Source organism: Ranitomeya imitator, chromosome 2 (assembly GCF_032444005.1).
Source record: "Ranitomeya imitator isolate aRanImi1 chromosome 2, aRanImi1.pri, whole genome shotgun sequence".
NCBI lineage: Eukaryota > Metazoa > Chordata > Amphibia > Anura > Dendrobatidae > Ranitomeya > Ranitomeya imitator.
Genome location: NC_091283.1, coordinates 148,198,617 through 148,222,653, shown reverse-complemented (window position 1 = coordinate 148,222,653; position 24,037 = coordinate 148,198,617). Strand labels below are relative to the sequence as shown.

The 24,037-nt window shown below is 47.8% G+C and overlaps 1 protein-coding gene across 2 annotated transcripts in view; it reads left to right on the top strand.

The window, feature by feature from the left end:
* Window positions 1-24,037, top strand: part of CNTRL (centriolin) — a 72,738-nt gene that overhangs the window by 22,455 nt on the left and 26,246 nt on the right. Inside the window, exons 3-12 of one of the 2 annotated variants that reach the window (XM_069747425.1) lie at window positions 110-272; window positions 2,230-2,354; window positions 2,449-2,579; window positions 3,024-3,165; window positions 3,238-3,424; window positions 4,212-4,405; window positions 6,929-7,048; window positions 8,777-9,005; window positions 9,122-9,231; window positions 9,446-9,640. In XM_069747425.1, the coding sequence (XP_069603526.1) occupies window positions 128-272; window positions 2,230-2,354; window positions 2,449-2,579; window positions 3,024-3,165; window positions 3,238-3,424; window positions 4,212-4,405; window positions 6,929-7,048; window positions 8,777-9,005; window positions 9,122-9,231; window positions 9,446-9,640 (1,578 nt within the window). In that variant the 5' untranslated portion in view covers window positions 110-127. Of the gene's footprint in view, window positions 1-109; window positions 273-2,229; window positions 2,355-2,448; window positions 2,580-3,023; window positions 3,166-3,237; window positions 3,425-4,211; window positions 4,406-6,453; window positions 6,535-6,928; window positions 7,049-8,776; window positions 9,006-9,121; window positions 9,232-9,445; window positions 9,641-24,037 lie in introns of those variants that run through there. The other variant, XM_069747427.1, reaches the window with a different exon arrangement.

Below are 24,037 nucleotides of genomic sequence, written 5' to 3'. Positions count from 1 at the left end.
TTACCTCTATATCCTAGTCTGTGTTATGTGCAGTACAGCACTGAGATAATGCTGGTGGCATATAGACCTTGGATATTCATGGTCAAGATTCTGTAATTCTCTGTTGCAGGTGGAAACTCCTCATATAATGAAGAAAAGCTCCAGGAATCCGCAAGCTGCACTTTCTAAACCAAAAATGAGATCTTTGACCTCCACAAAGCCTCAGAGGGGAATCGGCCATAACCTTGATACAACAGAATATGGCGACATCTCGGAGTATGAAGTACAAGAAGGTGGGGAGCAAACACATATTCACAGTGTGTGGTCGCTGGCTGTAACCTCTGCCGCTGGGGTGGTCTGCTGACTGTGACCACTGCGGCCAGGGGGAGAGCGGTTGGCATGCCGGGGTGGTGGTGGTGGGGGTCGGTTAACTGGCTGTGGCTGGAGGGGCGGTTGGCTTGCTGTGGCCTTTGTGGTGGGAGGGAGGTTGGCAGGCTGGCATCTGTGGCGGGAGGTTGGATGGCTGGCTGGCCTCTGTGGTGGGGGGAGGTTAGATGGCTGGCTGGCCTCTGTGGTGGGGGGGAGGTTGGATGGCTGTGGCCTCTGTGGAGGGAGGTTGGATGGCTATGGCCTATGTGGCGGGAGGGAGGTTGGATGGCTGTGGCCTCTGTGGCAGGAGGGAGTTTGGCTAGCTGTGGCCTCTTTGGCGGGAGGGAGTTTGGCTAGCTGTGGCCTCTGTATCGGGAGCGATGTTGGCTGGCTGTGGCCTCTGTGGCTGGGGGGAGGTTGGATGGCTGTGGCCTCTGTGGCGGGAGGATGGCTGGCTGGCTGGCATCTGTGGTGGGAGGTTGGATGGCTGGCTGGCCTCTGTGGTGGGGGGGGGGTTGGATGGCTGTGGCCTCTGTGGCGGGAGGGAGATTGGATGGCTGTGGCCTCTGTGGCGGGAGGGAGGTTGGATGGCTGTGGCCTCTGTGGCGGGAGGGAGGTTGGATGGCTGTGGCCTCTTTGGCGGGAGGGAGTTTGGCTAGCTGTGGCCTCTGTATCGGGAGCGATGTTGGCTGGCTGTGGCCTCTGTGGCTGGGGGGAGGTTGGATGGCTGTGGCCTCTGTGGCGGGAGGATGGCTGGCTGGCTGGCATCTGTGGTGGGAGGTTGGATGGCTGGCTGGCCTCTGTGGTGGGGGGGAGGTTGGATGGCTGTGGCCTCTGTGGCGGGAGGGAGATTGGATGGCTGTGGCCTCTGTGGCGGGAGGGAGGTTGGATGGCTGTGGCCTCTGTGGCGGGAGGGAGGTTGGATGGCTGTGGCCTCTGTGGCGGGAGGGAGGTTGGATGGCTGTGGCCTCTGTGGCGGGAGGGAGTTTGGCTAGCTGTGGCCTCTGTGTCGGGAGCGATGTTGGCTGGCTGTGGCTGGAGGGAGGTTGGCTGGCTGTGGCCTCTGTGGCGGGAGGATGGCTGGCTGGCCTCTGTGGAGGGAGGTTGGATGGCTGGCTGGCCTCTGTGGAGGGAGGTTGGATGGCTGGCTGGCCTCTGTGGAGGGAGGTTGGATGGCTGGCTGGCCTCTGTGGAGGGAAGTTGGCTGGCTGGCCTCTGTGGAGGGAGGTTGGATGGCTGGCTGGCCTCTGTGGAGGGAGGTTGGATGGCTGGCTGGCTTCTGTGGAGGGAGGTTGGATGGCTGGCTTCTGTGGAGGGAGGTTGGATGGCTGGCTGGCCTCTGTGGAGGGAGGTTGGATGGCTGGCTGGCCACTGTGGAGGGAGGTTGGATGGCTGGCTGGCCTCTGTGGAGGGAGGTTGGATGGCTGGCTGGCCACTGTGGAGGGAGGTTGGATGGCTGGCTGGCCACTGTGGAGGGAGGTTGGATGGCTGGCTGGCCTCTGTGGCGGGAGCGGGGAGGTTGGATGGCTGGCTGGCCTCTGTGGCGGGAGCGGGGAGGTTGGCTGGCTGGCTGGCCTCTGTGGCGGGTGGGGGGAGGTTGGCTGACTGTAGTTTCTGCGGGGGATAGGCGACCGGCTGATTGTGGCCTCTGCGGAGGACGGGCGGTTGGTTGGCTGGCTGTAGCCTCCGCGACAGGTGGGGCAGCTGGCTGTCGTCATCCAGTAGATCTAACAGTAATCGCCATAGATCACCATTCTACACAGATTTACCTTAATAAAACTCAATATGGTAGAAATGTTGGAGCACAGAATGTTGTGCGCTGCTATTTCCCCACTAGAGTAAATGACGATTGAAGCCTCTCCTCCACCTCCCAATTATTAGGTGATAATCCGGGAGTGCGTTATATCACTCAGTCGCTCATCCAGAGATTATCCAAGCAGGAGAACCTGGCGTTTGTGAGCTCGCTGAATCTTTCTCTTTCTAAGGATGGAGGCAAAAAGTTTAAGGTGAGGTGTAATAGTGTGACTGTAGAGAACGAGTTGTGAATGTTCTCAGCCCCAGTGCGGGCTTATGAGGACTAATTGTACATCTGCTGCACAGTTTATAGAGAATCTAGAAAAATGTGAGCGGCTGGAAGTGCTGAACCTCAGCCATAATCTCATCGAGAGAATCGAAAAGCTAGAGCGGCAGACACGACTGCGGGAGCTGAACCTGGCTCACAACCGAATCAGGTAAGCATCGGCCCTGTGTTCCCCGATTACAGGTACAGCCACCATAGACTAGTGCACTGCTAGCAGTCCTATCTTCTTGATGTTGCCATTAATTATTATCTAGCGGCTGGTGGGTGTTTAAGGTAGCAAAATATGACGGCTATAATCCTAATGGTTCCAGTCATTGCAGTCCCCACATTGTGAGCTGCACAGATGTAAGATAATTCTGGATGCATCTGCAGGGTTACCCCACATTAAATGTACATAATGTGCAAGCCACTCCTGTGCGTTGTCCTCATCTTCCCCATGGCAATGTGGTTTTACTCTGGACTCTCCTTCTGTACATGTCTGCATAATGTCAGCAGAAAACGGGGGTCACTCTGCCCAACTCGAGCAGAGAACGACTTATCACAGGCACAGTGCCGCTCCATGTCCAGCCCTAAATCTGACCTTTTTGTTTTGCAGTAAGATTGAAGGTGTGGAGCACATGCAGAATCTCCAGAAGCTGAACTTGTCCATTAATGAGATCGAGCACATCCCTGCCTGGATGGGGAAGAAGATGAAAGCTCTGCGGACCCTGAACTTGAAGCAGAATGTCATCTCGTCAGTAAGTAGTCATGTTGGTGATTCCGAGATGTCCGCTGACTGTGTACCTACAGGTGATCATCTCCGTCTGTAGCTGCAGGACGTTTCCCGACTGAAGCCATTAAAGGACTTGACTTCCCTGGTCTTGGCTGATAACCCAGTGGCCAATCTCCCCCATTACCGGCCCTACGTCATCTTCCACCTGCGCTCTTTGAATTCATTGGATGGACAAGTGATAACTATCCAGGAGAGGCAGGAGGCACATGACCGTTTCAACCTAGGTGAGAGTCTGATACGTGTCCATCCCATTTCTTCTGTGTATCCTGTGTCTAGGATTGACGAAAAAATGGAGAAAGATTCCGGCACAACCATCCTGGGATAAAATGAGTTCTTTATTCAAACATAGTTTAAAACATTAAAAGGCCTCATACCTGACGCATTTCAGGTGTATACACACCCTTATTCATAGGCTAACTGAGGCATAAGTGTAACAATCCGACATGTATACATTGTCTAAACAAAAGGACAATTACAATAGGTTAGAACAAAGTCAACTCCCATAAGTTGGAACCTGTGGCTGGAGAGGAGAGAGGAACACATGATGGTAATAAATGTTTTAATAATAAAAAACATGAAAAGGCACAAAAATGTTTCTACCATATATCAAGGCAATTATTATTAACCAAATAAACCTACATAGAATGTCTAGGATCACTGCTGCACTGCGGGGTCCAACAAAAACATGGCTGCTTATTGCTAAAAGCAGCTCCACTCCTCTACATGGGTTGTATGTGGTATTGCATCTCATCCCTATTCACATCGATGGAGAAAAGCAGCAATACCTCACACAGACCATGGACAGAGCTGACACTGGTTTTAGAAGAAGGCATCCATGCTTTTCTAATTCTGAACTGTCCAAAAAGTTTCCAGTAAAAGGTCTCTGTTCCTGGGGTCTGCTGCCACCTATAGGTTTGGGGTTATTACCCCTTTCTCAAGGTGAGCAGTCATCTGATGCCTGTAGCAGGACAGAGGTATAGTCCATTTAATGATACTGAACTCTTTTTGTAGAGGAGGTGGAGAAGCTGGAGAGGGACTTGGAAAAAAGGATGAAGGAGATCGAGGAGCTGCAGAGCCAGAAGATGAAGGTAGTCAGCGACCTCCACAACCAGGACCAACTGAACACTTCTCTGCGGCAGGAGGCGCAGCAGCAGAAGAAAAGCTACCAGGAGCTGGAGCTTGAGATGACCACCAAGAACGAGATTGTAAGTAGTTATCCGACCCTGCAAGACGGCATCATAATAGCTAGAAAAGCTGACTTCTGCAGCTAAACAAGATGATTGGCCTCATGTAATTTGCACATAATGAACATCCTGATATTATGCCCACATGTTCCTTACAGTCTGAGGATGTAAAAATGAGCATTCAGCTTTTAATGTAGTACTTAGACTTCTCTGTCCACCTCTCCCTCTGGACTATACTCTTTGCTCTTCTATTCTGCCCTCCCTCTGAACTCCCTTTCGTCCCTGCCCTCACTCTGGACTTTTCCTTCTGGTCTCTGCCCTCCATCTTGACTCCTCCCCTGGTCTCTATCCTCTACCTGCCTTCCTCCCTCTAGTCCCTGCTCTCCATCTGAACTCCTCCCTCTGGTCCCTGCCCTGCCTATGGACTTTTCCCTCTACTCTCTGTCCTCTACCTGCCTTCCTCCCTCTGGTCTCTACTCTCTACCTACCTGCCTCCCTACCTCTGGTCTCTGCTCTCTACTTACCTGCCTTCCTCCCTCTGGTCTCTGCTCTCTACTTACCTGCCTTCCTCCCTCTGGTCTCTACTCTCTACCTACCTGCCTTCTTCCCTCTGGTCTCTGCTCTCTACTTACCTGCCTTCCTCCCTCTGGTCTCTACTCTCTACCTACCTGCCTCCCTACCTCTAGTCTCTGCTCTCTACTTACCTGCCTTCCTCCCTCTGGTCTCTGCCCTCTACCTACCTTCCTCTACTCTCTACCTGCCTGCCTTCCTCCCTCTGCTTTCTACCTGCCTGCCTTCCTCCCTCTGCTTTCTACCTGCCTGCCTTCCTCCCTCTGCTTTCTACCTACCTGCCTTCCTCCCTCTGCCCTCTAGCTACCTACCTGCCTTCCTCCCTCTGCCCTCTACCTACCTACCTGCCTTCCTCCCTCTGCCCTCTACCTACCTACCTGCCTTCCTCCCTCTGCCCTCTACCTACCTACTCTACCTACCTTCCTCTACTCTCTGCCTGCCTTCCTCCCTCTTTCTACCTACCTGCCTTCCTCCCTCTGCTTTCTACCTACCTACCTGCCTTCCTCCCTCTGCCCTCTACCTACCTGCCTTCCTCCCTCTGCCCTCTACCTACCTGCCTTCCTCCCTCTTCCCTCTACCTACCTACCTGCCTTCCTCCCTCTGCCCTCTACCTACCTGCCTTCCTCCCTCTGCTTTCTACCTACCTACCTGCCTTCCTCCCTCTGGTCTCTACCTACCTACCTGCCTTCCTCCCTCTGGACCCCTTCTTGAATGTCCTGCATATTTGCGGATACCCTAGGTGTAGATTGTATTTGTGCTGTGCTCGCCTACCACGTCTCTTGGTGAGACCAATGGGCACAATAAGTGATAACAGCTGGGATTGTGGGTCCATAGTCCATAAACTTCTCAACATTCATCCAAAATCTATAACCCTGCTCCCAGTGCAAGTCAAAATATAGAATCCAGTTCTGGAGTGGGCCTGTGGCCCCCATGGCCCTCACTGTGGAGAATGAGGCTTAGTGCGGCGGTTTCACTGGTGTCTGCTCCTCGCTGTGGACTGTAGCGCTTACCCCGGTACAGACCACTGTTATGTAGGATGGGGGATGTGATCCACAGGACACTTGACATTTCCTGACTTCGGTCACTGAAAGCAGAAGATGCGCTGTCAGCTGCTCCTTGTGATGTGCGGCGTCCCAGCAGCCACTGCTCTAAGGAATTGCTGACACCAGTCAGATGCAGAACATGTGCGGAGCCGGTCTCGGGCGGCGCTGATACACAGTGCCCTATGACTGGCTTACACCCTGTATTATTCCACGCTCTTCTCATCCTGCTCCTCGCGGTTTTTCAGCAGTAGTGGAGGCAGAGACCAGTGTGCCATTCACACATAACACAACTGTGCCACACAACTACAGGCTCGGGGCTTGTAGGCAAACATGACTAGAGGAGCAGGCTGTACAGAGATGACCATGGAGACAAATGGGCCTGCGTAGGAGCTGCAGACACAGAAGGGAGGTGACTTCTGATGAGACGTTAGTGTGACTGCAGTGATGGGGAGCGGTATAAGAGCTACCAGCATGACCTCTTTCCCTCTTGACCTTTTCTTTCTTCCTTGCAGCGTCTGGTCGGCCCCCCCTGTGCAGGTATCTGAGCACGTCCCCCCTACCAGGCTGCATGATGCGACTTATCCGATTTGCTCTAAATTTGCATGATTCCTCCATGTTCAACCATGTCCTGTCCTATCTCTCCTCCCTTAGACGTGGCATCCTGTGGGAGGAGGGCTGCATGCTGTGTGAGGTACTATACCACTACAGGTCACATGATGGCTGATTTGCGGGACATTCTGAGGAGAACTACAACTCCCAGCAGTACTCCCTGCATGCTAGCCATTGTTATCTGTGCAGTCAGTGAGTGTACCATTATAGTCCGTGCAGTGTGGTAATGTGCTGTACGTGGCGTCAGTGGTGTGACCCCCCCCCTGCTGCCCATGTTACTGTCGTAGTATCACTCTCATAATTCACTGTACTCTATTTGTAGCTGAAGCAGAAGACGCTGGAGCTGAGCCGAGCCTGCCAGAAACAGTACCAACTGGAGCAGGAGCTCGCCTTCTACAAGATCGATGCCAAATTTGAGCCGCTTGGATACCTGACCTCTGAGGTGACCTCTCGTTCCATCCCCTTCTCTTTTAGGATGTGGCTGATAGGAGTTGTAGTACTGCAGCTAGTCAGCCTTCTCGAGATCCTCAACGGATGTCTGAGTCATTTACTGATGCTTTCTCCACTCCTCTACCCTGTGTTTCTGATCAGATCTCCTATGAAGAAGAGTGACCCTTTAAGGCTATATGTACACGTTCAGGATTTTTCGTGGTTTTTTTTCCGCCGAAAAAACGCTAAAAAAAGCTTACATAAAAATCCCATCATTTTTAATGCATTCCGCATTTTTTTGTGCACATGCTGCGTTTTGTCTCGCGGCGGAATCGCATTCCGGGAAAAAAATGCAGCATGTTCATTCTTTGTGCGGAATCGCGGGGATTCCGCACACATAGGAATGCATTGATCAGCTTACTTCCCGCATGGGACTATGCCCATCATGCAGGAAGTAAGCGGATCATGTGCGGTTGGAACCCAGGGTGGAGGAGAGGAGACTATCCTCCGGGCCATGGGAACCATATACCTGTTAAAAAAAAAAAGAATTAAAATAAAAAATTGTGATATTCTTACCATCTGGCGGTCCCCACAGCCTTCCCACTCCTCGCGATGCTCCCGTTCCCAGTAATGCCTTGCGACAATGACCTGTGATGACGTAGCGGTCTCGCGAGACCGCTACTTCATCTGGGGTCATAGCCGCGAGGCATTACTGGGAACGGGAGCTGTCGGGAGCATCGCGAGGAGCGGGAAGGCTGCGGGGGCCGCCGGAAGGTAAGAATATCACAATTTTTTATTTTTTTTTAAATTTAACATGATATCTTTTTACTATTGATGCTGCATAGCAGAATCAATAGTAAAAAGTTGGTCACACTTGTCAAACACTATGTTAGACAAGTGTGACCAACCTGTCAATCAGTTTTCCAAGCGATGTTAGAGATCGCTTAGAAAATGCTAGCATTCTGCAAGCTAATTACTCTTGCAAAACGCTGGGGCAGCATGGTGGCTCAGTGATTAGCACTGCAGCCTTGCAGCGCTGGAGTCCTGGGTTTAAATCCCACCAAGGACAACATATGTTCTCTCTGTGTTTGCGTGGGTTTCCTCCAGGTTCTCTGGTTTCCTCCCACAATTCCAAAGAGATACTGATAGGGAATTGTGATCCCCATCGGGGACAGCGATGATAATGTGTACAAACTGTAAAGCGCTGCGGAATATGTTAGCGCTATATAACAATAAAAGATTATTATTTTAGTGTTGATATAGATATATATAATTATAGCGGGAATATGCATGCCAATTCTGCATGCGTTATACCCACGGCAGGGAGTTGCAGAATTGCTGCTGAAATTTCCGCAGCAATTCTGCAACTTGAGCACATAGCCTTATAAGACGGTGACTGCACCTACAGGTGTCCTCTAAGCTGGGGACGCATTGCAGCAATTTGCAAGTCACTGGGGTCATATTGTGGCTGGCAAGTCACAGTTGTTTTGCATGTCACAGTATGGTGTTGGTTGAAGAGCGACCCCTGTACTACGCTGCCATGTAGTGGTGACATGCCCCAATCTCTGGCCTCGCGGCTTGTGCCACAGCCAAGTCGCCATGCAGTTGGTATGTGGGGCTGTCAGCAGCAAGGATGAATAGTCTGACCGTAACTGTGCTGTGAGGGGCTATACCCGATAATACAAGATGGGGGTTATACTCCCCCCGACCTGGTGTTTGCATATGCTGCTCTCATTTACAGGAGGTAGATGCTGACGATGCTCCTGGAGAAAGCCCATACATTGGGAAAGCCAGATACAAGAGGAATTTGTATGCCAAGGAGGAATATATCCCCAATCGTGCACAGCAAATACAAGTCGGCAAGGTTGAGATTGATTCAGATGACCAGATTAAAAATGAGCAAATCCGAGCTCGAATTCACACCACCCTTGACGTGGACCTGAATGAAAAAGAGAAAACCATACGGGCAGGTGAGGCCACTAGAGGGCAGCACAATGTTGAGTGCTATGGCATCGTATTGCGACATATGCTCTGCGCCGGGCCCTGTGCAAGCACAACACAACTGACTTTCTTTTTCTTGTCATAGCTGAAGCAAAATTGTTTGATGTGCGTCAGGAAATTGTCCACGCCGAGGAGCAGATATTACGGGCCTCCGAGGAGCTGAAGGAGCTGGAGGAAGCCGTCGCGCAGAAGAAGGTGAGTTGAGAGACAACCACTCTGTGTATAATGAGCATCCGTTCAGCCATCTGCTCAGTAGTCAGGGCAGTGGCCTGTGTGCAGGGAGGCAGAATCAGGTGCAGCTTATTTATCCAGGCATCCATTGTGCTCCTCTACAGTGCAGCACCATAGGAAATCTTCTGATGTGACAGGTGTCACTGTGAAACTCTAGCCTTATTCTCTTGTCCTGCAGATATCGGAGGCAGAAAAGGAAGAGCTGCGGCAGCAGCTGCGGAGTCGGATCCAGACCCTGAACCAGCTGAGGGATGAGGCTCAGGAGCTGGAGAGACAGATGGAGCGGCAGCGGTTAGACATGGATAAGAAGCAGCAGGAGATCGAGGGGCTGCAGCGGCACCTCGACTCTCTCAATCCTCAGGATCCCAGACATGTGCGTTAGGATAGGGTTGGTGGAATGGCTTCTGGACATAGGGGGACCTCTATTTAGCTGCTGGTTGATGCTGAGGACGCTGGATGATCCCACAGAAATGTGTGTGGAGACTGTAAGCTGCACAGGGGACATATAGATCTGTAGTCTGTAAGATGTGTGTATATGGCAGAGGCTGAAACTAGAAGTTTACATACACTATATAAGAAGACACATGCATCTTTTTCTCAATATCAAACATAAAATCAGAATAAACCTTTCCCTTTTTAGGTCAGTTAGGATTACCATAATTATTATTTGCCAAATGCCAGAATATTGTGAGAGAATGGTTTAAGGCATTTTTCTTACTTACTGCAAAGTCAAAAGTTTACATACACTAAGATTACTATGCCTTTTAAACAATTCTGGACTGCCCATATGATGATGTCATGTGTTTGGAAGCTTCTGATAGTTTTTTTTTTTTGGCAACATCTGAGTTAGAGACACACCTGTGGATTTATTTTAATGCCCACCTGAAACACACTGTTTATGTAGCATCATGGGAAAGCCTAAAGAAATCAGCCAAGATATCAGGAAGAGAATTGTGGACTCGCACAAGTTTGACATATCCTTGGGTACAATTTCAAGATACCTGAAGGTGCTTTGTTCTGTACAAACAATTATACGCAAGTACAAAAAAGATGGGAATATCCAGCCATCATACTGCTAAGGAAGGGAAAGGGTTCTGTGTCCCAGAGATGAACGTGCTTTGGTCTGACATATGCATATCAACCCAAGGACAAAAGCAAAAGACCTTGTGAAGATGATGTCGGAAACTGGTAAGATTGTGTCAATATTCACAATAAAACGAGTATTGTATCAAAATGGGCTGAAAGACCACTCAACCAGGAAAAAGCCATTACTCCAAAAGAAACCTAAAAAAGCCAGATTCATGTTTGCAAATGTACACAGAACAAAGATCTTAAAGGGAACCTGTCACCCCGAAAATCCCGGGTGAGGTAAGCCCACCGGCATCAGGGGCTTATCTACAGCATTCTGTAATGCTGTAGATAAGCCCCCGATGTAACCTGAAAAGGGAGAAAAAGACGTTATATTATACTCACCCAGGGACGGTCCCGCTGCTGGTCAGGTCGGATGGGCGTCTCTGGTCCGCTGCGGCGCCTCCTATCTTCTTTCCATGACGTCCATCTTCTGATCTTGAGGGCAGAGGATAGTACTGCAGTTCGCAGGCGCCGGAAAGGTCAGAGGCTCGGCGCCTGCGCACTGCAGTACTTTGTCTGCCCTCAACAGGGCAGAGCAAAGTACGCCTGCGCCGGAGCCGTGGCTGAAGATCAGAAGAGGACGTCTTGTAATGAAGATAGGAGGCGCCGCAGCGGACCAGAGACGCCCATCCGACCTGACCAGCAGTGGGACCGCCCCTGGGTGAGTATAATCTAACGTTTTTTTCTCCCTTTTCAGGTTACATCGGGGGCTTATCTACAGCATTACAGAATGATGCCGGTGGGCTTACCTCACCCGGGATTTTCGGGGTGACAGGTTCCCTTTAATTTTTGGAGACATGTCATGTGGTCTGATGAAACTAAAATTGAACTTATTGGACATAATGACCGTCGTCAAGCTTGGAGGAAAAAGACAGAAGCTTGGAAGCCTAAGAACACCATGCCAACTGTGAAACACGGGGGTGGCAGCATCACGTTGTGGGGTTGTTTTGCTGCAGGAGGGACTGGTGCACTTGACAAAATAGATGGCATCGTGATAAAAAAAATTGTGGCAATACTGTAGCAACATCTCAAGATATCAGCCAGGAAGTTAAAGCTTGGGCGGAAATGGGTCTTCCAAATGGACAATGATCCGAAGCATACTGACATAAAGGTAAAGTGGATTAATAAAAACGAAGTCAATGTTATGGAGTGGCCATCACAAAGCCCTGATTTCAATCTTGTTGAAAATTTATTGCCAAAGCTGAAAAGGCAAGTGCGAACAAACCTGGATCAGTTACACCAGTTTTGTCAGGAGGAATGGGCCCTTCCGACCAACTATTGTGAGAAGCTTGTGGAAGGATATCCCAAACGTTTGACCCAAGTCATTCAGTTTAGGGGCAATGGTACCAAATACTAATGAAATGTATGTAAACTTTTAACTTTGCAGTAAGTAATAAAAATGCCTTAAAACATATTTTCTCCAGTCACCTTCCACGACAGCGGTACTGGAGGATGTCTCCCCGCCCTAATGGGGGACAGGAAACACAAAGAGGTTAAATACCCTCCCCTTCTTGCCACCTCCAGTGTTTTTCCTGTCCCCTATGGGGCATGAAGAGGTCCTGCGGTAGTGCTGCCGTGGCCGGCGATCGGAGCACTCAAGATCTTACCTTGCCGGGCAGCTTGGGTCGGGATGTTTCTCCTCCCTGCGGCGCTGCTCCCGTCTCCTCACAATGTGCGGACTCGGGACCCCTCCTCCGCTCCTCCCGCGCTCCTTCGGGAGTAAAGCGGAGCGGTGTAGTGCGGCCGGGGTCCCCGCGCGGCTCCCCGGCATTTCCTCCTCTCCTCATGGCCGGAAACGGTGGACGCGCGAACCGGAAGTACCCGAACTTCCGGTTCACGGCATGTGCGTTCCAGCGGTGGAAAGCACGCGCGTCGGAATACAGTTCTGATGGCGGCATAGCGGTTTTTCCCCTACGCCTGGGACCGGGAGGAGGAGCACAAGATTGGACGCAGCTTCCACGGTATTTAACCCTGGTAGATCACCTCCAGGTAAGGCCCCCTGTCTGTCTGACTGGACTGCAGTACTGACTGACCATGGAAGGTGACAGATCTGTCTCTGCTTATGCCGAGCCCTGCGTCCTCCCTCCTACCGTGAGTAGTGGGTTAAGGTCCCTCTATCCCTGTATTCCTTAGGGTGCTATATACTTAGTCCCCCTTCTCTCTCTCTTTTAGGGAGACAAGGCCTCTGCCCCTAGGAAGATCGAAAATGTGGTGTTTGTGCATCAAAGCTACCTTCTTCTTACAAGAAGAGACTGTGCCAGCCCTGCACTGATGAAATAATTTGCTCAGAACAGCCATCCTTGTTCGAGAGCATTAAATCCCTCATTAAACAGGAAGTTCAGTCCTCGGTATCGGCCCTTTCCCAGTCTCTGTTACCTCCGCCACCTCCTCCTAAAAAAAGGAAGATGGCAACTTCTGATTCAGATTCTGGTGAACTTCATTCCTCCGGCTCGGAGGATTTGTGGGAGAATGAGGGCTCCACTTCCACCCCCAAAGAGGAGAGTAAAAAATACTATTTTTCCTCAGAGGACATACATGAGTTAATTAGTATGGTCAGGGGGACAATGGGCGTTGAGGAGGAGGAGAAGCCATCAGTGCAGGATGAGATGTTCGGTGGGTTAAAGCCTAAAAAATTAAAGGGGTTTCCTATACACGAGAATGTACAGAGTCTCATTCTTCATGAATGGGAATCGCCCGAAAAGGGTCTTACTGTTCCCTCTGAGCTTAAAAATCGTTTTTCTCTCGATGGAGACGTCTCTCTGTGGGATACCCCTAAGGTAGACGTGCAGGTCTCTAGAGTGTCAAAAAAGACAACCCTCCCTTTCGAGGATTCTTCCCAACTCAGAGACCCTATGGACCGCAAGATGGAGAGTTTACTAAGAAGATCGTGGGAGACTTCTACCAATCTCCTTAAAACAAACATTGCGTCCACCTGCGTGGCTAGATCCCTATTCCGTTGGCTCCGCACGCTTGAAGACCACCTTACCCAGGGAACATCTAGGGAAGTAATCTTAGATTCTCTCCCGCTTCTCCAGAAAGCTACGGGCTTCCTCGCCGATGCTTCGGCAGAGTCCGTAAGAGTGGCTGCCAAATCTGCAGTTCTCTCTAACTCAGCCAGAAGAGCTCTATGGCTTAAGTCTTGGAGTGGGGACATAACGTCCAAAACAAAGCTCTGTGCCATTCCCTTTTAGGGCCGCTATCTGTTCGGGCAGGCCCTGGATGATATTCTGGATAAAGCAACGGACTAGAAGAAAGCGCTTCCGGAACAGAGAAATCCGAAGAAACGTTTTTTTCGTCCCTCTAAAGAACAACCCTTCCAACGTGAGTTCAAAGGGAAAGGCAAATCAGGACGCTGGAGCTATCCTAAAGGGGGGAAAGGTAGGAACATCCTGGTTCCCCAGTCCCAGCAGACTCCGGACAAACAGTGACTACGCCCAGGGCTTTGGGGGGCGTCTCTCGAGCTTCATCAACCAGTGAAGTTCCATTTCGTCGAACCAGTGGGTACTCGACACTATTCAGAATGGACTAAAATTAGAGTTCGAGAGCCCTCCCCCTCATCACATAAGGATAACCTCATTACAGAGTCTCAGCCCTCAGGGCGCATTCCTTTCCGGCCTTCAAGACTTACTCCAGGAAGGAGTAATTTCCCCAGTACCTCAGCAAGAAATTGGCAGAGGACACTATTCCCACCTGTTTCTGATCAAGAAACCTTCGGGAAAGCACCGAATAATAATCAACTTGAAACCCCTGAATCAAGTAATAACCTACAGGAGGTTCAAGATGGAGTCGGTCAAAACAGCGATCCCTCTGATAGGACAGGACTGGGCGATGGCTACCGTGGATCTGAGGGACGCTTATTATCACGCCCCAATCCATCCAGAATTCTGGAAATACCTAAGATTCGCAATATCTCAGGATCGGGAGATGGTACACTACCAGTTCAACTCCCTTCCCTTTGGAATCGCCTCAGCTCCCAGAGTCTTTACAAAGATCATGACAGAAGCCATTATAGTCATCAGTCTTCAGGGGATCTGCATAGTACCCTATCTAGACGATCTACGCATTGTCGCTCCCTCAGTCTCCCGCCTCAGGGCGGACTTAACAAGATCTCTAGAAATCCTAAAGTCGTTGGGTTGGATCCTGAATCTAGAGAAATCGGACCTACTTCCCTCCAGAAGGAAGAAGTTCCTAGGAGTCCTTCTGGACTCGGAGGTGAGGAGATCCTTTCTGCCCAGAGAACGTCAACTCGATCTGGTACAGAAGATAACAGCATTCAGAACCCTGAAGGCTCCTACTCTACGACATTCCATGTCTATGCTGGGATCTCTAACATCTTGTATCCAGATGGTATCTTGGGCCCAAGCCCACACGAGAGTCCTCCAAACCCATGTCCTATTATCCTGGGACGGACAGCAGAGTTCTCTTTCCAAGAGAATTTGCCTTCCCAATCAGGTCAAGGCATCCCTGACATGGTGGCTACGGCTCCGAAACCTCCAACGGGGGGTCAGTTGGGATCAGATCCCGCTAAAGACACTAACATCGGATGCCAGTCAAAGGGGATGGGGAGCTATAGTCGCGGGAACCCATTTCCAGGGCACCTGGGCTCCAGACATCAGAGCAAGCTCTTCAAACTTCAGAGAACTGAAAGTGGTGGAAGAGGCGTTAAAAGCCGCATCCTCTATTGTTCAGGGAGACCATGTCAGAATATATTCCGACAATATGACCACAGTAGCATACCTTCGTCATCAAGGAGGCACAAGATTCAGGAAACTAAAAACCTTAGCCTCAAACATTTTTTTCTGGGCAGAGAGGCACGTCCTCTCTATTTCGGCAGTTCACCTGAAGGGGTCAGCCAATACCCAGGCAGATTTCCTGAGCAGAAGGGATGTACATCCAGGGGAATGGTGTCTGGACCAGGAGGTCTTCCTCTCCCTGATTTCCAGATGGGGGATCCCAGAAGTGGACCTTTTTGCCAACAGTCAGAATGCCAAGCTGCAAACTTATTTCTCCCTAAATATGGCAGACAGAGCACTGGGCATGGATGCGTTCTCTCACCCGTGGAGGTTCAACCTCGTTTATGCCTTTCCTCCGATCCCATTGCTATAAAAAACTCTACAGAAGATCCGATCGGAACGAGTTACGGCGATTCTAATCGCGCCAACATGGCCGGGGAGGAGTTGGTACAGCGCCCTGTTAGACATGGCTCAGGAAGGTCCAGTATATCTACCTCAGAAGGAAAATCTTCTTCATCAGGGACCATTGCTGCATCCAAACCTTCAGATTAAATCTTTCAGCATGGCTTCTGAGGCCGAAATACTAAAGGCAAGAGGTCTCTTAGATGAAGTAATTCATACTCTCCAAAACAGTAGAAAACCCATAACAAATGCCATTTATGCCAAAATCTGGAAGAAGTTTTCATCGTGGTATCTTCCAGATATTCCAGACCCATTTCATCCAAATATTGCCAAAATTCTGGACTTCTTGCAAAGGGGTCTAGAGTTGGGTCTTAGGCCTAATACCTTAAAGGTACAGATTTCAGCACTTAGCTCCTATTTCGATCAGGAACTAGCCAAAAATCGGTGGATCTGGCGTTTTGTAACTTCAGCGAGTAGAATCCGTCCCAGAGTTCTCAACAATACTCCTCCTTGGGACCTTAATTTAGTCCTTAATAGTCTAACTCGGGACCCTTTCGAACCTTTATCTCAGTCTTCATTAAAGGTTCTTACCCTAAAAACGGTCTTTTTAGTGGCTATTACCTCTGCCAGACGGATAGGAGAACTACATGCCCTATCCATACAAGAGCCTTAAGGGTAACATCGGATAGTATAATCCTTCGTCTAGATCCTACCTTCTTACCTAAAGTAATATCAGACTTTCATAGAGGTCAGGACATAGTGTTGCCCTCATTCTACCCGGATACTTCTAATGTGAGAGAGGAGTCCTTCCACACTCTGGATGTCCGCAGAGTGGTTCTACGTTATCTTTCACAAACAGAGAGTTGGAGGATTGATCAAAATCTCTTCATTCAACTCTCCAGTAAGAACAAAGGCAGAAGGGCTACGAAAAATACTATCGCCAACTGGATTAAACAAGCCATATCTCTGGCATACTCATCCCAGAATCTACCACCTCCTCCATCACTGAAGGCCCATTCTACACGGTCGGTGTCAACATCATGGGCAGAGAGAGGTGACGCTTCTACGGAGCAGATTTGCAGAGCTGCCACCTGGTCATCAGTGCATACGTTCACCAGGCACTACAGGCTTGATTTCAACCGGGATTTAACTTTCGGCAGAACAGTTCTGCAGGCGGTTGTCCCCCCCCTAGAAATTATTTGTTGGTACTACTCCAGTACCGCTGTCGTGGAAGGTGACTGGAGAAAATAGAATTATTCTTACCGTTAATTCGGTTTCTAGGAACCTTCCACGACAGCACTAATTTCCCTCCCTATCTGATAATTTTATTGGATGATTCCTGCACTTAAGTGGTAACTATACATACTACTGTGTCCAGAAAAAACACTGGAGGTGTCAGGAAGGGGAGGGTATTTAACCTCTTTGTGTTTCCTGTCCCCCATTAGGGCGGGGAGACATCCTCCAGTACCGCTGTCGTGGAAGGTTCCTAGAAACCGAATTAACGGTAAGAATAATTCTATTATCTCTCTCTCTCATTATTCTGGCATTTGGCAAATATTAATAATTATGGTAATCCTAATTGACATAAAACGGGAAAGGTTTATTCTGATTTCATGGCAAATGTTGAGAAAAACATGCATGTGTGTCTTTTCATATAGTGTATGTAAACTTCTGGTTTCAACTGTGTATATATGTATATACAGTTGTGCTCAAACGTTTACATACCCCAGCAGAATTTTTGCTTTCTTGGCTTCTTTTTTTTTCTTCAGAAAAAATGAATAGCACCAAAACTTTTTCTCCACTCATGGTTAGCGGTTGGGTGAAGAAATTGTCAAACTACTGTGTTTTCTCTTTTTAAATCATAATGACACCCCAAAATATCCAAATGACCCTGATCAAAAGTTTATATACCCTGGTGATTTTGGCCTGATAACATGCACAGACGTTGACACAAATGGGGTTGAATGGCTACTAAAGGTAACATCCTCACCTGTGACCTGTTTGCTTGTAATCAGTATGTGTGCATAAAAGCTGAGTGAGTTTCTGGGATCCAGACAGACTCTTGCATCTTTCATCCAGCCACTGACGTTTCTGGATTGTGAGTCATGGGGAAAGCAAAAGAATTGTCAACGGATCTACGGGGAAAGGTAGTTGAACTGTATAAAACAGGAAAGGGATGCAAAAAGATATCAAAGGAATTGATAATGCCAGTCATCAGCGTTCAAACTGTGATTAACAAAAATTCCGGGGATCTGTAAAAACAACGCCACGGTCAGGTAGACCAACAAAAATGTCGTCCACAGCTGCCAGGAAAATTGTTCAGGATGTAAAGAAAAACCCACAAATAACATCAGCTGAAATACAGGACTCTCTGATATCCAGCAGTGTGGCTTTTCAAGTTGCAAAATAAGGAGGCACTTGAAGAAAAATGGGCTGCATGGTCCAGCCAGTCGCTAGAAGAAAGCCATTACTGCACAAATGCCACAAAGTATCTCGCCTACAATATGCAAGAAAGCACAGAGACAAGCCTTCAAAGTTCTGGAACAAGGTAATTTGGTGTGATGACACCGAAATTGAACTTTTTGGCCACAACCATAAACATTACATTTGGAGAGAGGTCAACAAGACCTATGATGAAAAGAACACCATTCCTACTGTAAAGCACGGAGGTGGATCCTGATGTTTTGGGGATGTGTGAGCTACAAAGTCACTGATGAAACTTGGTCAAAGTTGAAGGAAAGATGAATGCAGCACGTTATCAGCAAATACTGGAGGAAAATTTGCTCTAAACAGTCCGGAAGCTGCACATGGGACATACTTGAATGTTCGAACATGACAACGATCCAAAACACAAGGCTAAGTCGACCTGTCATTGGCTACAGCAGAACAAAGTGAAGGTTCTGGAGTGGCCATCTCAGTCTTCTGACCTCAATATCATTGAGCCACTCTGGGGAGATCTCAAGTGCGCAGTTCATGCTAGACAGCCCAGGAATTTACCGGAACTCGAGGCTTTTTGCCAAGAAGACTGGGCAGCTTTACCATCTGAGAAAATAAAGAACCTTATCAACATCTACCACAAAAGACTGCAAGCTGTCATTGATGTTAGAGGGGGCAATACACGGCATTAAGAAATGGGGTATGTAAACTTTTGATCAGGGTCATTTGGATGTTTTGAGTTGTCATTATGATTTTAAAAGAGAAAACACAGTAGTTTGACAATAAATGGCTTCACCCAACCACTAACCATGAGTGGAGAAAAGGTTTTGGTGTTATCATTCATATTCTCTGAAAAAAGGCCAAGAAAGCAAAAATTCTGCCGGGGTATGTAAACTTTTCAGCACAACTGTGTGTATATTTATTCATATGCCATGCACACATCCTTATAATAGGGCACATGAATCCAGCCCCATGTACTATAAACACGTGTCCTTATAGCAGTGTATGTACAATTCGGTCCAGGAATATTTGGACAGTGACACAAGTTTAGCATGTTCGCGGTTTATCAAAACCTATTCAAGATACTGTTGTATAACAAATATGGGCTTAAAGGGAACCTGTCACCAATCCCCCCCCCCGGCGTTTGTAACTAAAAGAGCCACCTTGTGCTGCACTAATGCAGCATTCTGATAAGGTGGCGCTTTTAGTTCTTGTCCCTGGCACTGCTGCAATAATCGTTTTTTAAATTTGTCCCTCATACCTCGAAATCGCCACGGGGGCAGACCTTTCTCCCCTAATCCAGACGCCTCACAGCTGTCACTCATGGCCTCTGCGCATTCCCGAAAAAAATAAATAAATAACAGCGCCGGGGACGCTAATGAAAGAAAAGGAGGTGCCGCCCGACGGGCAGAGGCCATGAGTGACGACTGTGGTGCGTCTGGATTGGGGGGAAAGACCTGCCTCCATGGTGATTTCAAGGTATGTGGGACAAATTTCAAAAACTATTATTGCAGCAGTGCCAGGAACAAGAACTGAAAGAGCCACCTTGTCAGAATGCAGCATTAGTGCAGCACAAGGAGGCTCTTTTAGTTACAAACTCCTGAGGGGGTGACAGGTTCCCTTTAAAGTGCAGACTCTCAACTTTAATTTACAGCTTGTTAATATGTAGATGCCCATTTTTAAAGGGACCAAAAGTAATTGGACAGTTATCTCAAAAGCTCTTTAATGGCTGCATGAGCCGTTTTCTCATTAACCCATAATCAATTAAGCAGGTAAAAGTTCTGGAGCTGATTCCAGGTGTGGTATTTGGAAGCTGTTGTGAACCCAAAAGAAAGAGAGACAGGCCATTATTAGGTTGCAGAAATCCATCAGAGAGTTAGCAGAAATGTTAGGAGTTGCCAAATCAATAGTTTGGTACAGTCTGCAAAAAATAAAAATAAAAAAAAATACACTGATGATCTTGGGAACTCAAGGAGGCATGAATGTCCACAGGAGACAACAGTGGTGATGATTGCAGAAACCTTTCCATGGTGAAGAAAAACCCCTTCACAACATCCATCCAAGTGAAGAACACTCTCTAGGAAGTAGGCATTTCCAGTATCTAAGCTCACCATAAAGAGAAGACTTCATGAGAGCCAATGCAGAAGGTTCAGCACAAGGACCGAACCATCAATCCGCCATAAAAATAGAAAGGTCACATTAGACTTTGCCAAAAAACTTATGAAGAACCCGCTCAGTTCTGGAAAAGTATTCTGTGGACAGATGAAACTAAGATCGACCTGTCCCAGAATGATGGGAAGAAGAAAGTATGGAGAAGGCTTGGAACGTCTCATGATCCAAAGCACAGCACACCCTCTGTAACACATGGTGGAGGCAGTGTGGTGACATGGGCATGTATGGCTCCCAATGGCGCTGGGTCACTAGTGATTATTGATGATGTGACAGGAGACAGAAACAGCCGGATGAGTTCTGTAGTGCACAGAGCGATACTTAATGCTCAGATTCAACCACATGCAGCAAGGTTGATTGGACGACGCTTCACAGTAAAGAGGACAAGGACCCAAAATATACTGTGAAAGCAACACGGGTTTAAGCCAAAGAAGTGTAATATTCTGCAATGGCCGAGTCATCACCAGATCTCAACCCCATTGAGCAGCATATCGCATGCTTAACCCGTTAGTGACCCGGCCACATTTTTCAAATCTGACTTGTCACTTTGTGGCAATAACTGGAATATTTCAACATATTCCAGAGACTTTGAGAATTTTTCATGACCTATTATATTTGATGATAATGGTAAGTTTAGGTTGATTTCTGTTTTGAATTTATATTTAAAAAAAAATCAGAAATTTTACATTTCTAAAAATTATCAATTTTAAAACTTTAGCGCCGTACTAGTACTGCGCATGTCGTGTCTCCCCCTTTGATGTGGGCTCCGGCACATGATCAGGGGTCGGCGATGCGTCAGGATGGTAACCATAGAGGTCCTTGAGACCTCTATGGTTACTGATGCCGGCCTGCTGTGAGCGCTATGTAGCAGAGCCGATCAGGCTATGTAGCAGAGCCGATCAGGCTATGCCATCTTCTAGCCTCCCATGGAGTCTATTGAAGCATGGCAAAAGTTTAAATAAAAAATGTTTCTAAAAATATGAAAAAAATAAAAAATATAAAAGTTTAAATCACCCCCTTTATGCCCCATCCAAAATAAAACACTAAAAAAAATTCAAACTTACACATATTTGGTATCGCCACGTTCAGAATCGCCCGATCTATCAATAAAAAAAAGCATTAACCTGACCGCTAAACAGCATAGCGAGAAAAAAAATTAGAAACGCCAGAATTAAGTTTTTTGTTTTTTTTTGGTCGCCACGACATTGCATTAAAATGCAGTAACGGGCGATCAAAAGAACGTATCTGCACAATAGCGGTATCATTAAAAATGTCAGCTCGGCATGCAAAAAATAAGTCCTCACCCAACCCCAGATCATGAAAAATGGAGACACTATGGGTAACAACTTTTTTTTTTTTTTAGCAAATTTTTGAATTTTTTTTCACCACTTAGATAAAAAATAACCTAGACATTTTAGGTGTCTATGAACTCGTAATTACCTGGAGAATCAAAATGGCAGGTCAGTTTTAGCATTTAGTGAACCTAGCAAAAAAGCCAAACAAAAAACAAGTGTGGGATTGCCCTTTTTTTTTTTTTTTTTTTTTTTTTTTTGCAATTTCACCACACTTGGAATTTTTTTCCCGTTTTCTAGTACAAGACATGGTAAAACCAATCATGTCGTTCAAAAGTACAACTTGTCCCGTAAAAAATAAGCCCTCAAATGGCCATATTGACGGAAAAATAAAAAAGTTATATGGCTCTGGGAAGGAGGGGAGCGAAAAAGGAAAACGCAAAAACGAAAAAGGGCCGCGGCGTGAAGGGGTTAATCATCCCTTTAGGCCAGAGAGACCACACAAAATGGTTAATCAACAATATTTCCCTCATGTCTGCTTGGCATCAGCACCATCTGTCAAAATGTTTTTTGTTTTTTTTTCTTAAGATGTTAGAAGCTTTAAAATTGTAGCAGTAATTTTTCATTTTTTTCAAGGAAATTGATGAAGCTTATTTATTTTAGGAGCCTGTTCAGTCTTCAAGTTACTTATGAGACCTTGTATATTGGAAAACATCCAAAAGTTGATACCATATTAAAAATAGCCCCCTCAACATATTCTAAACTGCTGTCAGGTAGTTTTATTAACCCTTCTGGTACTTTTCAGGAATTAATACAAAGGTGCATGACCGGGAAGAAAAATGTAATTTTTACCACCTAAATGTTGTTAACTTCTAAATCGGTCACTATAGTCGTTAATTGTCATGTCAATCATCAGGACCCCAAAATCATGATCTTTGTACCAATGGGGTTCAAGACGGAGCCCCACACTCTTTCATCTTGATGCCTAGTCACTATTGGCAGCAGCATCTCTGAGTTTCAGTAGCCATGGTCTATGCCAACATCGATCGTGACTGCTGCAGCAGGGTGTCAGCTCTCGTGTACAGCTGCTGGATACTCCCCAGTGGGGGGGGATGCTGTTCACTTACCTGAGCTGTAAGTCGGAGGTTGGTGGTCACTAGAGCTTAACACAAAACTTAAGGCACAAAGATCCAGAAACAAGCGACAACTGAAGTCCTCTGCAGTAAAAGCCTGGCAAAGCATCACAGAGGAGGAAACCCAACGTTTGGTGACATCCACGGCTTCCAGACTTCAGGCTGTCATTGCCTGCAAAGCATTCTCTGCAAAGTATTTAAAAATGAACATTCTATTCATGGTAAAGTTAATTTGTCCAGTTACTTTTGAGCCCCTGGAATGAGGAGGCTTTGTAGAAAAATGGTTGTAATTCCTAAATGTTTCACAGGCTATTTTTGTTCAACCCCCTTAATGAAATCTGCACATCTACACTTAAAATGAAACAACTGATATACTATTGATGTCCAAAATAGTGTCGTACAGAGCTGAAATCATGGCGATTCGGTCGCTGTCCAAATATTTCTGGACCTAACTTTATGTTCAGCCCTGTATAATGTGCACACGTGTCCATGAAGCAAGGTCCATGTAAACAGCCCTTGTATACCGTACACGTGTCCTTATAGTGGAGGTACATGGATATGCTCATTTTTACCTCCAGACATTACTAGGTTGGCGGGGCTGGTGATGGAGGTCATTACCAGCTAATTGTGCTCACATCCTGGCACGTCCGCAGTGCCACCCCGCCATCCATTGCGCATATGAGCAGCAGCAGACAACACAAAGCTGCACAGAGGAAGGTGTCGCACTGATACCCCGTGTTTCCCTTGGGGCCCTATCGGGGGCAGACTATCTGCTGCAGGTCTGCGATGCTGCCATACAATGATGGGAACTGTAACCAACTGAATCAAACGTGTGGAGAGGCCTGTGCTGATGATGTCTTGTGATTGTGAAGGGTCTGTTTAGAGGCCACGGTATACCAGCGCAGTACCCGGATGTGTCCCCTCCTGGTCCGTACCCCTCATGTAGCAGAGGTGGGTTAATAATTGATTGTGCCAATCTTTTATTACCGGTGACTGAAGTAAAGGGGAGCCATATGCGTCCCTCCTCGTGCGCCCATCTCCTCTCCTGGTACCATCCTGTCTCTCAGGTGCTTGTCTATAAAGGCACGGATGATTGTCCTCGTGGAGACCAAAACATCCAACACCGCGGAGACATCATCACGTGTTTCTCAATGCAGTGATCCAGAACACTGCCCCCAAATATGCAAATGCATGTAGAGGAGCTGCGGAGACACCATCACGTGTTTCTCAATGCAGGCAGTGAATAGCCAGGCCTTTCCCCGGGACGGAACAACCAAGGGAAGGGCAGCATCCAATAAAGGAAAACCACCTATGCCAAGCATGGTATCCATCCACAGACAGCTGTTTCGGGGTTTTTGCCCCTCATCAGTGTGGAGTAGGAAACTGGCTATCAGGAGCAGTGCCTAGTAGAAAGTCTATAAAGGGACGGATGATTGACCTCGTGAAGACCAAAACATCCAACTCCACGGAGACA